The sequence below is a fragment of the Rhincodon typus genome, chromosome 20 (assembly GCF_021869965.1).
Source record: "Rhincodon typus isolate 14 chromosome 20, sRhiTyp1.1, whole genome shotgun sequence".
NCBI lineage: Eukaryota > Metazoa > Chordata > Chondrichthyes > Orectolobiformes > Rhincodontidae > Rhincodon > Rhincodon typus.
In genome coordinates this window covers 16,080,260-16,095,554 of record NC_063351.1, presented here as the reverse complement: position 1 = coordinate 16,095,554, position 15,295 = coordinate 16,080,260, and the positions used below count along the sequence as shown (strand labels likewise).

Sequence of the window (15,295 nt, the reverse complement as noted above, 5' to 3'; positions counted from 1 at the left end):
CCAATGATCTTTTTCACGTGTTGAAGAAATACTTTCAAACAATAGATAAAATGCCATTTGAGTATCTAGGGGAACTTCATTGATGAAAGTTCTGATCCGTAAAATATTGAGTTTGCTTTTCATTTCTGTCAGAGGCACTGGGACCTTGGTTATCTAGATTGGAAAAGATCTTTTAGGTTGGTAGGTAACACATCTTCCCACAGTACCAAGAAGAAAGAGTACTATCTGCAGTTAAGGAATCTGCAAAGAAAGATGAAACTTAGAATTTTCTTTTTAAATTCTTATCTCTGAGGAATTCCAACAGAGTTCCTGCATCATTCTAGGTTGAGGGGAGTGCCAATGTCATGTCAGTGTTCGTATTTTTAAGCTATATCTGCTCTTGTAATGGATTTTCAACCTTTCCTTTGGAACACCAATCAGAAAATCAAATTTGATTGAATACTTGAAGGAAATCAACTGTTGAATGTGTGTGGTTCTACATTATGTAGATTTGAGACGTATTGCATTGCTGTTGTGATGTCAGCAAGTAACTTAACATTCAATGTCAGTTGTAAGCTATTTGTGAGATGAACGAACATTCTAATTTCTGTAGCTTACAATTTTAAGATTGGTAAACAGGTCTTAAAACGTTAAACTTTTGAATGAAATGAGCAAATGAGCAAGGAATTTCTGATTCTTGCAACAAGGGATCCTGTCAACTGAGGATTGAACTAATCATAAATGGGTTCACTCAGGATTCACTACTGCAATGCTTTGCTGGCTGGCCTGCCAAATTCCATTCTAAATAAATTTGAGGTCATCTGAAACTGTCTGTCCTAACTCTGTGAGACTCGTTCACCTAGCGCTCATATGCTTCCTGATCTACTTCAATTTCTGATTCCACAATCCCATTCTTGTTTGAATTCTCACTCTCTTTTTAAATCCTCACATGGCCTTGCTCCTCGAGGCCTATAAATTTCAGAGATATCCACGTTTCTCTAATTCAACCTCCTATCAGGTCTTTCTGGTCTTTCAATTCAGGAATTCTCTCCTGAAAAGGCTGTCCATCTGTTTGTTAAGAACCTCCTTAAAAGCTACCTGTTTGAGTTAGCTTTTGGTCATCAGCTATAATATTTCCTTATGCATCTTTGTTTGATATGCTCCTCTGTAAGTGCATGGGGCTGTCTTAATGTGTTAAAGGTGCTTTAACAAGGTGAATTAATAACCAGGTTCTTATATTAATCACAGTTGCTGTTAGATCATGGAATGCTCTATCACAGTAAGTAGTTGTAGTGGAGGCCATTGCATCTAATGAGAAAAGAGAATGCGAGACCATAGGGAGCAAGTGGTACAATGGGAGTTGTTTTCCATTGCAGTTGCAAAACAAAGTGGCATACGTGCCTGAGCTGAATGGCTGCCTTTGTTGCCATACAGAAAAGGAGGCCTGATTGGATCATGAACACACAGTGTGGACTTAGTGTGGATGGCTGTTTCTGTATTGTAACATTCTGTATACTCATCTAGGGTTTAATCAAAGATTTTAACATTCTAACTTGAGAAAATTATGTTCACCAAACTTTGTTAAGACAGTGTGGCATACTGTAGATATCAGCAGTAATGTTGTTAGAAACTAACCCAAAGACCTTTCGGAATGTCCTGTCAATTATTATGGGAACTAACGTTATTGTATTCAAAATTTGTTTAAATGCTGTACAATGCACTTGCAATTTATTTTTAAACAAGATATCTGAAATACTCTGCTTTATAAAATAAAGCTTGCATTTGATTTGCCTGCTGGTGCAGGTAACCACCATAGGAAAGGGTCCTGACCCGAAACGTCAACTTTCCTACTCCTCAGATGCTGCCTGGCCTGCTGTGTACCTCCAGCTCCACGCTGTGTACCTCCAGCTCCACGCTGTGTTACCTCTGACTCCAGCATCGGCACTTCTTGCTATCTCTAGGAATTAATCTACGTTTCTTGGCTGTGTTTCAGATATATTGTTTGATTTAATTATTAGTTGAACTGATCTCTGAGCAGAACGTTGAATGCTTCAATGTAGCGAAGAAGATGCTATAGCCTTCAACACTGCAGACAATCTGAAGAAATCATTTTTCAATTCAATTTCTTATTTGTTTTAGTTTTTTGTTGTAAAATTCACCATAATTATCTGAATCCCTTGTTGGACCTATTTTGAGTACTTGAACTTGAGTTACCTTTCAAGAATGCCAGTACTTTTTCATTAGAAAAGTCTACTGGTATGAGCAGCTCAAAGTGGGATTGATATCAGATTTTGGAGTTTCCTAGCTGCTTGTCCCCTTTCAACATAAATAGATTTGCATTTTGGAGCAAATCACTATTTTTATTACAATTAATTGAACCAGATTTTAATTTGCATTTAATTTTTGAAGGAGAAGAAGAACATTGGATTCAGAAATCACAGTAACATTTAAAATTAGCTTTAATACGTTTATGGTTTAGGTATTTCCAGTGACAGCTTGTTACTTTTCTAATTTTAGAAGAGAAATCCAATTAAGAATAGTTTGCCCTTGTAGCTTATTGCATCAGGATATGTTGCAGCATGATACTGTAAATAGTTTCTTTTTGTTTAAGAAACAAACCTTTCTGTCCCCATTTTTAGGGGATGTGGTTTGTTACTTTGTCCTTCTTTTGCGATCCGACTGGTAGCCAGTCAAACTTGCATTATTGACAGAATGAAAGTGGAATTTGGATGTCAAAGAATCTGGTGAAAGTTTTTGCGCAAATTCAGAATTCCTTCCAGTACATGTTCCATAGTTAATGAGGTTTTGATTTGCTTTAATCAGCGCTGCCTTAATCCACAGACTTCATTGATTGGGATGTCAGAAAAATAAGACATTTAAGCCATTTAAAATAACATTTGTCACATATTTAAAGTGAAGAGTAAGTTTAGAAAATTTTTTTTGTTGAAAGACCACTTGTTGAAATGAGCCAAGGGCTCATTTGACTCCCTTGCCTGCCTCCCCACATATGTTAAAGTAACATGCAAAAGGTTTTGCTGTAATGGTTATCTAACATTTCAGTCAGTTAAGGCAGCTTGGATCATGCCTTCTCCCAGCTGAGCTACCCTTCAGTGCTAGGTCATGGTAACCCAGCAATTCCATTTCAAATAAGGAGAATCATGGTTTCAGACAGCTCACAGTATCATAGAACCATTTGGTACAGAAGAGGCCCTTTGGCTTATCAAGTCTGTACTGCCAAAAATATACCGCTACCTAAATTAGTCCCACTTTTCTACACTAGGTCCATTCCTTGAATGTTATGAGGCTTCAAGTGCTCCTGCAAATACTTTTTAAAAGTTGAGATGTTTCCCATCTCAACTACCCTTCCAGATCCCCCTCACCCTCTGGGTGAAAACATTTTCCTTAAACCGCTATAAACCTCATGCCTTTCAGTTTAAAACGATGGTACCTTGTCATTGATTCAGCTGTGAATCGAGATTTCTGGTTTCAGATGTTTTTGTTTTTTGATTTTTGACCTCTTGCTTGTGATCTCATGTGCGCTCTTGCATGATCTTGCGCTCGCACACTCCCTGTCCTGCTCCCACCCACTGACTCCCTGCCCTGCTCCCACTCCCAATCTGTTTTCTGCTAAAAATGGAAGCTCTTTATGGCTTTTTGCAGGAGTTGTCACATGATGGGAATTGGGAGCTTCAAGTTAGCAATATAAATGTGATGTATGTGTACTCAAATGATCTGTTGGTTCTAGAATCCCTGGATGATCTGACTGACCTGGTGGTAAAGCTGTTCGCTGAGGTGGAGAATAAATATTTACCTGTCCCTGAATATACTGAGCATCCTTTCCAGGAAGAACACCTGAAGGTAGTTGCACGACTTCGTAATTTTCCTTTTTTATTTGCATTTTTTTCAAGCTGTATACAAATGGAGTTTATTTTCATGCATGTATTCACTTGGCAAATTTTGCGGTTGAGTTCAGACAAGGACATTTTTCAGTTTGTTTCATCGGATTCTAAAAGTTGTGAATAGACTGACACTTAAAATAGTGTTGAATTTTTAATTTAGTTTGCAAAAGAGGCAGAAATAGGGTGTAACATTTTTCATGGAAAACTGTCAAGTGACAAGAAAAATGGTGATACTTCAAAGTTAGTGTGATTACTTTAACAGACAAGTTGTGATGAAAACTTTTGCCTGTCCTCTGAACTGGGAATCTAACTTATTTCGGTGAACAGAAGTTCAAGAATATTCAAGAATAGCTGCAAAGTTACTTTTTAACCCTAAAGTTTGCTGCATATTTCATTAGAATTTGAATACAGGACGACACACTCAGCACCTAAAAGAGAAATATTTAACTGATGTTTGAGAAATTGCCTACTTCAAAATCAGGTCCCTAGCTTGAATAGATTTTTGATATTGGAGTAATTTCATACAGTAACTACTCAGCTGTGAAGCTTAGTGGTAAAGTATTACAACTTCCTGTACTTGAATGGTTTGCAACAAAATTCTGCAGATCTGTTCAAAGATTTGCAAGTCCTGCTCTGCAATTATGTCATCATGTCAAATTCCTTTTTGCAAAATAATCCAGCATAGAATAAAAGTTAATTTTCCCCATATTTTATTGTTTGTTATTTTGGTGGGAGGTTTCCTCTGCATGTAAACTTTGTACATTTTCAAAAAATTCAGTTGTATTTTCTTAAAAAGTGTCTGGTTGGGCAAACAAAGGAGAGATGTTGTGTGCATGGATTTTTGGAAGATGCTTGATAAAGTGTCAAACAAGATTGTTAACAATTTCATTTGTGGACAATGAGTGTGCGAGTAGACAATCCATAAAAAGGCCAATAGTATTCTGGATTTATGAATTGGCAATGACTAAAATAGTAATAAGTTTGTCAAAATAGTAATTGTATATTGGATAAACACTTAGCAGTTTTGACTGGCTCATCATTCAAAGGCCATTAAAACCATTGAAGATGTAGATTGTAGGTTTGTGCAGATAATGGCAAGCATGGTAAGCTACAGTATGAGAAGAAGTTTGAGATGCATGGGACGCTATTTCCATTGAAGTAAAGAAGACTGAGAGATTTAATGAAAGTTTCTAAAAAGTGTTTGATGTTTATTGGGTGCATTGGGAAAACTTGATTTTTTTCCCAGGTTTTGGGAGATGTGTGGCTTTTAGTTGAAAACAATCACTTGCAAGGAGAAAAATAGCTGAGAGAAATTTCTTTACTCCTAGGTTTTTCTTAGTATCCCTGCAGTGTGGAAATAAGCCTTTCGGCCCAACATGTCCACACCGACCCTCAGAGGATCCCACCCAGAATCATCCCCCTATAACCCACCTAATCTACACATCCCTGAACACTATGGGCAATTTAGCATGGCCAATCCACCTAGCCTGCACATCTTTGAACTGTGGGAGGAAACCCACGCAGACAAGGTCATTGGATCCTAATGCTGCTCTGCAGTCTGGCCAAAACAGAAGCTGTTACATCCCTTTTAATGTTGGATAAACATCTGAATTTGAGAAATGCACAGGGTTATAGGGAGGGAAGAGGCAGTGGGATTAGCATTTTATTTGACTTTAGCAAGAACTGGTTGAGAACTGATGGACTAATTTTGTCCTTTTATGCATAAAAACCTGTGGTTTATTGTTTGCAGCAAACAAAGTGTGTCTGTGTGTATGTGGCTACAAGAGCAGGTTAGAGGCTATTAATTGTGCGACAAATAACTCTCCTGTCACACCAATGTCTGTCCACAAGGCACAAGGCAGGTATGTTATTGAATACTGCCCACTGGCTGGATGAGTGCAATTCCAACGACAATCAAGAAGCAAGAAGCTAGAAACTATCCAGAGCAAAGCAGCCTGCTTGATTGGCACCCCATTCACTGCCTACACATTCACTTCCTTCACCAGAGCTCAGTGGCAGTCATGTGTACAATCTATCACATGTACTGCATTAACCCAAGGTTTCTCTGACAGCACCTTCCAAACGAGTGACCTGTACACTCAAGACAAGAGTAACAGATGTATGGGAACGCCACTATCTGTAGGTTCCCTTCCAAGCCACATACCATCCTGACTTGGAACTACATTGCTGTTCCTTTACTGTAACTGGGTCAAAATCCTGAAACTCCCTTTCTTGGCAGCTCACCGCTACCTTCTCCAGGGCTATTCAGGATAGGCAATAAACGCTGGCCCAGCCCACGTCCCGTAAATGAATTAACAAAAAACCATCTCGAAGTTGTGTCCCTGTGGTCACTATCAATGAAGATTAGTTAATACTTGTTGCACAAGTAAGACAAGAATATTGATTGATGTTCTGTTGACCTCTTGGAGAACTCTGAATTCAGAATTGATCAGATCCAGTGATTGGACAAGTGTAGATCATTCAGATTGCAAATTAGGTGCATCTGAGGAAGGTCACTTGTAGAATTTTGACCGTTGCATCCTGAAAGTTACAATCTCAATCTCTCAGTACATGCAACTGTTTTTATTTTACATTTACATTTTTATTTTGCGAACACAACACTACCCAGAAATTCAGTTCCTGGGACCTTTCCCTTTTTTGTGTGAGGAATAATTTCTTTTGTCCTCTGTTGAATAATGAAAATTTCAAACAATTATAAAGCAGTTGTTAATATTTGTCCAAAAAATGTGACACAAATTTTATCCTCTGCTTTCATTGTCCCTTGCTGGCATACTTGGTTATTTATAGGAATGATTTTTGCCATTTCTATTTCATCCAAAGGGATTGTGTTTGGACCATTTCACCCCATTATCAGTTTAGTGTGATAATATTCACACTAATGCTGCCAACTCTGCAGTGTTTTATATTTTCTCCTGTACCTCCTGGAAGTTTGTGACGAGTAAACTATTCCAAGGATTAAGTTTTCAAACTCCTATTTTTCTAAAAACTGAAAGAACTGCGGTTGCTGTAAATTAGGAACAATAACAAAGTTGCTGAAAAAGCTCAGCAGGTCTGGCAGCATCTGTGAAGGAGAAAACAGAGTTAACGTTTCGGGTCTAGTGACCCTTCCTCAGAACCTGGGTGCTGCCAGACCTGCTGAGCTTTTCCAGCAACTTTGTTCCTATTGTTTCTAATTTGGATTCAGAGGCCAAACACAAATTTGGACAACTATCAAACAAGAAAGGGCCTTTGGACTGCTACGTTAGAAAGAAAGATTAATTAGACAAATTGCTTAAGTGGGTACAAAGTGGTAGATCACATTACAAATAATGCACAGAGAAAAAGAAACAGGGCTACACTCCAAGAACAAATGCAGAAAGCAAGGATTAAAGTGGAGAGTATATTATTTCAGCAGACTTGACAAAATAAACGGAGTACTAAACTACACAACCAAAAAGAGTTTGCTGTATGGTGTTACTTGCATCACAGAAGAATTTAGCTTGTTCCAATGCAAAAGTTCTTCATACCATTGAGTCACTTCTTTAGTACTATAATGAAAGGATGCTTCAGTACAATGAGAGAAGGTAGTGTAATGGAATTAAAGACCTCAAGCAGTACGTGAAGAATAAGCAAGGTGCTTTATGGTTTCCTGGCCAACGTTCTTCTTGCTCTAGCAATGTCCTGCAGTGCAAAAATAGTCCTGCATCTGACTACAAAATGATTCATGACCTCGAAACACTTGAAACTATCCTGAGAGGTGCAATGGATACAACTTGCAAGCAATTTCTTTCTCTCTCCACTCCGATCAGTACAGCATGTCAGAGGAAAATCATGGTGAAACAGAATAACACTCTGGTCACACCTTAAATAATTCTTGTTCTGTCACCAAGTGGAACAAAGAGATTTTCAGTAGTTCAGAGAAAAATTTTCAGCCTTGTGTCTGAAAATTGATTTATGAGCAATGAATTAGCATATTCTTCCGATAGGTCCTAAGTATATGTATTCCCTTTTGAACTATGTAAACCGGTTGAATAGTAGATAAAAATTAAATGCAAAATTGTGAGACAAATGGAACTGGTGTCAAAACTGTACAAGACAGTGTAAAATTAATCAGTACAAGAGAGAAAGTGGGATTTGGGTGACTGTAAGTAGTTGCAGTTTTTTGTTGCTACTCCAGTAATTAAGGTAGTACTACAGTGGTAATATGCAAAATGGAACAGAGCAACTAGTCAGTCTAAAATTATGGGACCATTTGATAAACCGTGATGACTGTACAATTAGGTTCAATGTAAAAAATTTTTAAAAGGACAAACCTACTTGGCAGGAAATGTAATGAAATTAAAAAGGACATTACTCTTAGGTAATCGAAAAAAAATTTCAAAAAGAACTTCACGTGGATGATCAGAAATATTTAAGCAAGAGGTGAAAATCTGAGTAACTGCTGGTGGCATGCTTGGTGAGACAGTGCAAATTTAAAATAGGTTTAAATGGGGTGTTGAAATGAAACAGAAGAGAAAATAATTAGAATTCTCAAGTTCTGTACAATTGTTGATGCAGAGCATATAAAATTAGTTGCTTGAAATAAGGGAATATTGAAGTTTATGGGTAGCAAGCAACTGAGTAGGAATAGAAACCAAAAGAACCGTGGATTCTGGAAATCAGAAACAAAAACAGGTCTGTTCACTCGACCTGCTGAGCTTTTCTAGCAATTTCTACTCACAACTAAAATCAGAAATAGATTAAGTCTAACACAGACTTGGAGGAGCCAAGTGACCCAATTCTGTACTGAAACATCCTATCATTCAATGTAACCGTCTGCTAAACTGCTATTTAAACACAACATTTTATGGTACACCCCCATGGGGCTGGATTTTCAGATTTAGAAATTTGATTTCACTTCAGTTATTAATTCGCAATGGACTTCGATTAATTTATTAAAAGCATTATTTAAGATCAAGTATTTGAGTAAGAGATTTTTTCCAACTTTTATTCTTGTTTTGTAATGGCTGTATTTGCATTTTAAGAATTCAAAAAGATTGCCTTTTTAAATGTAGAGTAAATTCAGCCGTACTTCAGTATTTTATTTATGTGAAAGATAACTTCTGATAATCAAGAATTATCTAAAACTGTGCAGAATCTGATGCCCACTGTTTTACCCTCTTAGCTAGATAGATGTAAGACTTTGGTTTTTGAAACAAGGGTTCGTCAATATCTGCTCCAATTCTTAACTTTTTTTTACATTTTTACGATGAAATGAATGAATGAATTGATTTATTTATTTGAAAATGTTATACTTTGTTATATTCTCATTCAAGTGCATTTCTAGACAGCTTTTTATCATGTCCTCTTTTTGACAATATTTACCGTCAGCCACTCAATCCATTGGCATCTGTGCTATGTACTATGCCATGGCAATCTAGATGTACTTGTGTTCATCAAACTTTGAACTTAGCAATTCAAGCAATTGAGTTCCGTTTCAGTGACACCATGTGCGCCCAAATAGGTGGCAATGGGACTCCTTTTAGGCCCAGCTCTTGGTAACACCCAACTCTGCATGTATTGATTACCCGGATGACATATTTGCAATATTTCATTCTGTACCTGTATCAAAGAATTTCTTTCCGTATGTTAATAAACTCAATCCTGCACTGCAACTTAGCATGGAAGTGAAGCACTCAAATGAGTTCCCCTTCCCTGGATATATTTGCTAAGTCATTAGAAAATGGATCCTTAACTCCTATCTACCAAAAGGCTACATTCACTAGTCATTGTACATGCTGAGATTGCTATGGTCCCACACTACAAGATGAGTCAAATGGGCAATATGATGACTAAAGTCCAGCCATCTGCTTGATGCAGAAATGGGACATATCATGCAGGATAGTTTTGATACGAGACCCTCATCAAACCATCTCTCGGATATCACAAAAACACATGAAAGGGCCCACATCCACCACATCTGGCCTTCTGTGATGCACAGTCTATCTCTGATGACTGTGGAAAAAGAAGGTATCTCAAAAGATTTGAACAAGTGAAGTGAGCTGTCTTTTACCACGCAGTAAATCCACAAGTAGATTTCTCCACTAACAGTTTGCTGCTGTCAAGCCGGAAAGATGTTTTATCCTACATACATGAATAATCTGATAAGAGTTCCAGTGCCAATTCCAGCATCTGGTAGAACATATCAAACAGCAGATCCTCGGTGATCATGTGCACTTAGCAGTGTGCTACTCCTGCTCAACCAGCAGAAGTTTGCAAGCTTCAGAAAAGTATATCCATCATTACATGTGATCCTATTATTGGAAATTATCGATTTAAATAATCCGGACTGTGCTAAGAGTTAAAACCAAAACCAGTATAAAATCATCAGTCTGGCCCGCAGTGTAATCAATTTGCGCATGTTAGAAGCTACATGTGTAAATATGCAAGATCCTGTCTTTATCTGGGCAAAAGGAGTTTGTACATATTCTGAGAGATAGTAAGAACTGCTGATGCTGGAGTCAGAGATAATAGTGTGGAGCTGGAGGAAGACAGCAGGCCAGGCAGCATCAGAGGAGCAGGAGACGTCAACTTTTCTGCTCCTCTGATGCCACCTGGCCTGGTGTATTCCTCCAGCTCCACGCTGTTATCTTGTACATGCACTGCACCTTTTTCAAAAAAAAAAGTTATGGATTCAGCTGGACTCTGCTGTATTCCTGTGGCAATACCTCCCTGATATGAGAATTAAAATTAACGGTTAGCTGTTCTTGTTACATCTCCTTGTCAGTTATAGTCCAACCAGTTAGCAGTACCATCTCATTCTGTATAAGATGGCTTCTCTTTGATTTCAAGTGTGTTTCTTGCATCCTAGCTTTGATGAGTGAGTGCAAGATGAAAAGCTTTAACTTCTGATCTCCTTTTAGCAATGTATAATTTCTGGACTACGAAACATTTCTTTCTTCTTAATCTCAAAATGTAGTACCCATGCTCAAGCATCCACGTGAATATTCCCTGTCAGCTGCGCACGCAGAAAATAAATAAATTTTTCAGTTGCGTGTCTGTTTTCCATGAATGCGTGGTTTATTTGCAGATGATGCCATACTAGAAATAATATGAAATCATTACACAATATTTGGTCCTTCCTTCTGTTCATGAATTGCCAAAAGATTGCGCAGGCACGTTGTCAGCCCTCTGAGTTTGTGCAAATCTTGAGGCTTGCACATACGCAGTAGAATCGGGTCATCGGGTGTAAGAAACACTGCTTTTCTTTTTATATAAAAATGTTTTGTTAGGAGAATTAAGTAGGAAAGAAACAATATAGCATGCAGCGCAGCTAGTCAATATTTAGTATGAGCTGTGCACTCAAATGTTCATGACTCTGAGGCAGTTGGCAGATTTCAGTCTCCTTCCTCTGTCAATGCCTGCCTGAACCAATAAATATGTGTAACCCCCTCTCCAAGTGTCCTTGTATTTACCATTGTTTAATTATGAGATGAACATGAAAGACCAAGTCTCATAAAAACTAGTAACAGATTCTACAATACCATCACAGTTGGATTCAGTGATATGACAGCAAGACCAAGTAAAGATGCTGACATTAGAAGTACTTTGACTGAACCATTTTTTAAAAACAAAAAGACTCACTCAAAACAATGTCTTTAAAAGTTCCATTGTTCCCTCGAGTTTCTTTTTCTTCTCCACGGACCTCCAAGGTACATGTGGGGCAGAAGACGTTGCCGCAATCCGTATCAGCACGCCCGTTACCGAGCGTGGAACATCAGGGCCGCTGTGCGTAACTTAGAGGGAGCATTCATGTGGATGCTTGAGCACTTTGAGATTAAGAAGAAAGAAATGTTTAGTAACCCAGAACTTACACATTGCTAAAAGAATGCTAAATGGAGATCAGAAGTTAAAGCTTTTCATCTTGCACTCACTCATCAAAGCTATGATGCAAGAAGCAGACTTGAAAACAAAGAGAAGCCATTTTTTACAGAATGAGATGGTACTGCTGACTTGTTGGAGTATAATTGACATGGAGATGTAACAAGAACAGCTAACTGTTAATTTTAATTCTCATATCAGGGAGGTATTGCCACATCTGCCTGAATCCATGACAACTTTTTTGAAAAAGGTGCAGTGTATGTGAGTGAGTGCACTCACTCGAGAACGAAGATGCAAGAAACAGAAGTCATTTTATACAGAATGAGATGGTACTGCTAACAGGTTGGGCTATAATTGACACTGGAGATGTAGCAAGAACAGTTAACTGTCAATCTTAATTCTTGTATCAGGCAGGTAGATTCTGATTGATATGGGTATTGTCACAGGTATACAGCCTAAACACATTTTGCTTTGCACAGATTTTACGGTGAGTACCTTTTGAATGGATTAATTATTTTCTTAAAAAACTTACATGAACTTAAAGTGAATTATTAATGTCCATTAATAATCATTTGATAATTAGAATATTTTATGAAACAGTCGTTGAACAGTCTGAGGCCTGTCTACTCATGGATTTTAAAGTGAATATCTTTTGAATTTTTAAACTTCAAATTTGTTAGATAATTATGAATCTAGGATAACAAATCATTGCCAACCAAAAAAGGTTAGTGTATTAATATGCTGCACCATTAATTCACTGTGTGCTTTGACAGTTTGGATGCATTATCATTATTAGCTAATGAAGCAGCCAAAGGAAAACTGTCAGTATGGTGGTGAGTCACCTGTTAATCCCTTTATCTTCCACAAATCCCAACCACAAAAAACCCAAAATAAACAATGGTATGCTAATATTGATATGCTAATGTGATTTTGAGTGAACATGAGAAAAGAGCACACTGGAGTAGTACAAATTAAAATTAAGTCATTGAACTATAAAAAGAGTTTCCCAAAAGGGAAACAAATCCTAAAAGCCATTGGATAGCTTCAGGAGGCTTCTCCACTCTTCAGAAACCTTCCTCAAAGATTAGAGGGACAGAAACAAAGAACAGGGAGAGAAAAAGGAATGAACTGGAATCTGCTGATACAACGTGTATCTGTATGCACGGGTAGTGTTTGTTGACACCAGATAGCCCGAATATATCATGGGATGTCTTGAGTGTGACATTTTTATCTCTGAGTTGGGAGGGGTATTAAGAATAATTCCAAATTGATAATGGGGTCGTAATTGTTCATTGCTACTTATCACGCACTGGGCCCGCTGCTTAACTCTGAAACATCAGATGCTCCCAAGAATTTTCCATATTGGCAGGCAATCCAATGATAAAGATGTACATGTGGACACCTTTCAAAAAATCTCATTCATTAGTGCATGTGCAAGTGTCTCCCTGGAGCATACTATGCGTACTGCACTTGTTTGCTGTCCCTGGTTGACTTAAAAATTCTGGTGTGATAGCCCCATGAATAATGGTTATACACCTTTGTGGCAGTTTGGAGGACTTGAAATCAGTTGAGTAATTTGGACTAGAATTGCATGTTTGTTGGACTTCGAGTTGGCAGGCTCCTTTATCATTACATTGCATTTGAGCTGTTACACCAACCAGTAGCTATTGTAGAGTGTATAGTACCATTGGAGCTGTAGAATTGGATATGCCTAACTATGACTTCTCTCTTGTGGTGAGCCAAAACATGCTTGTTTGGTTTTCTTCAGCAAACCTTTCTGTATTTCTGTACCGTTCCTTCGGGAGATCGTTCAGGGTTGCTTCTTAACCCCTCCTCTTTGCTGTTTGGTTATACAGGCACAGATACTGGGCCTGCTTCAGCATTTATATTGATGGCAAGCAACTACCTCTACCGTTTCCATTCAGTCTCCTCCTCCAACTGCTACTACTACTAATCAGTTGTCTTCATCAGACCCGCTGATGTGAAGTGACTGACATTACTTCCAACTGCAATCCGGGAAGAGTGACTCTATCGCTTTCACCCCTCGTCGCCACCAACTGCATTCCCCTTTGGTACTTTTATCCCTAGCTGAATCGGACTATTTTCAACCTCCACATTCTTTCTCATCCTGAATTGCGCCTCTGACCCTGTATTCCGCTCCAAAGGTTGTCTGTTTTAGCTGCTTTTCGTTGACCTTTACCTTGATTCACTGCCACTGAAACCTCTTGGTGCCTTTTAAGAACAGGAACCATGCCTTTCAACCCCTAAAACCTATTCCACCATTCAGTCGGATCATGCCTGATATATAACTTGCACCTGTCTACCTGCTTTGACTCAACATCTATTTAGACTCTTATCCAGCAAAAAAAAACTGTCTATCTCAGCTGTTGAGTTGGCATTTTCTTTTTGTGCTAGTTTTACCATTTGTGAAGAAATGGTGACTAATTGCTTTTCCAAATGGTTTGACTTTGATTTTATCATTTTTAAACTAATTTTTATGCGCCCTTGACCTAGATTTCCCGTCAGTGGGAATATTTTCTTTTATCTGAAGTATCAATTTCTTTCTGAATTCTGAAGTCTCAAACCATATATCCCCTTAATCTGTTGTATTCCAGGGAATAAAGACTAGTCTATCTATTCTCTGCCTTACAGCATTGTGCAGTAATTTTTCCAAGGCTCATCTATCCTTTTTTGAGGTACAGTACCCAGAATGAACCCACTAGTCCAGCTATAACATAAATATGACTTTGTATACAGTTGGAATAAAATTTCCTCCGCATTCTACTCCAATTTTTTTCTAATGGAAGTAGCAGAGGCTGGTACAGTTACAACATTTAAAAGGCGTCTGGATGGGTATCAATAGGAATATAGGACAAATGCTGGCAAATGCAACTAGATTACTTTAGGATATCTGGCTGGCATGTACGAGTTGGACTGAAAGGCCTGTTTCCGTGCAGCGAATCTCTGTGACTACCCTTGTTATGAAGGCTTACATTAGTCATAAAGCACAGAAACAGACCTTTCAGTCTAACCAGCCCATGCCGAACAAAATCCCAATCACTTCATTAGAGTTTCTGATTTTCTTTATTGTACATAGCTAATACATTTTGTATGCGCATAGTCTGTGCATCTGCTGTCCCTTGAAAATCTGATTTGTAGAATACCACTTAAGACCCCAAATGTGACCTGGAGTTTGTAATCCCTTGTCATTACCATCCTCTGGCTTCTTCCTTTGTTAGCCTACCACAGTGTTCTCCTAAGCCTTGGACTCCATACTTTACAGCTGTCTGTACTGATTAATAAACTCAATTTTATTTTGTACCTCCTTTAACTATTGCAACCCTTCTCCTGATCATTTCATCTTTTAAATTCATATTTGGGCAACTTCTTCACATCTCATCTTGACACTACATTGTTAGTTTATTAGCTCTATTGACATTTTATCTCCATCTCCATCTCCATCTCCATCCCCTCACCCTTGCTCAAAAACTATTGCATTTCTGACTTTAGAGTGATTGACTGTGTTTGCATTGTGCCCAGTTTGGATCATGTACAGT

At 38.1% G+C, this 15,295-nt stretch overlaps 1 protein-coding gene across 4 annotated transcripts in view; it reads left to right on the top strand.

The window, feature by feature from the left end:
* The window catches only part of ide (insulin-degrading enzyme), a 129,212-nt gene that overhangs the window by 28,543 nt on the left and 85,374 nt on the right, over nt 1-15,295 (top strand). For all 4 annotated transcript variants that reach the window (XM_048608724.1, XM_020511533.2, XM_020511525.2 and 1 more), the window contains exon 6: nt 3,725-3,837. In XM_048608724.1, coding sequence (XP_048464681.1) covers nt 3,725-3,837 — 113 coding nt within the window. The remainder of the gene's footprint in view (nt 1-3,724; nt 3,838-15,295) is intronic.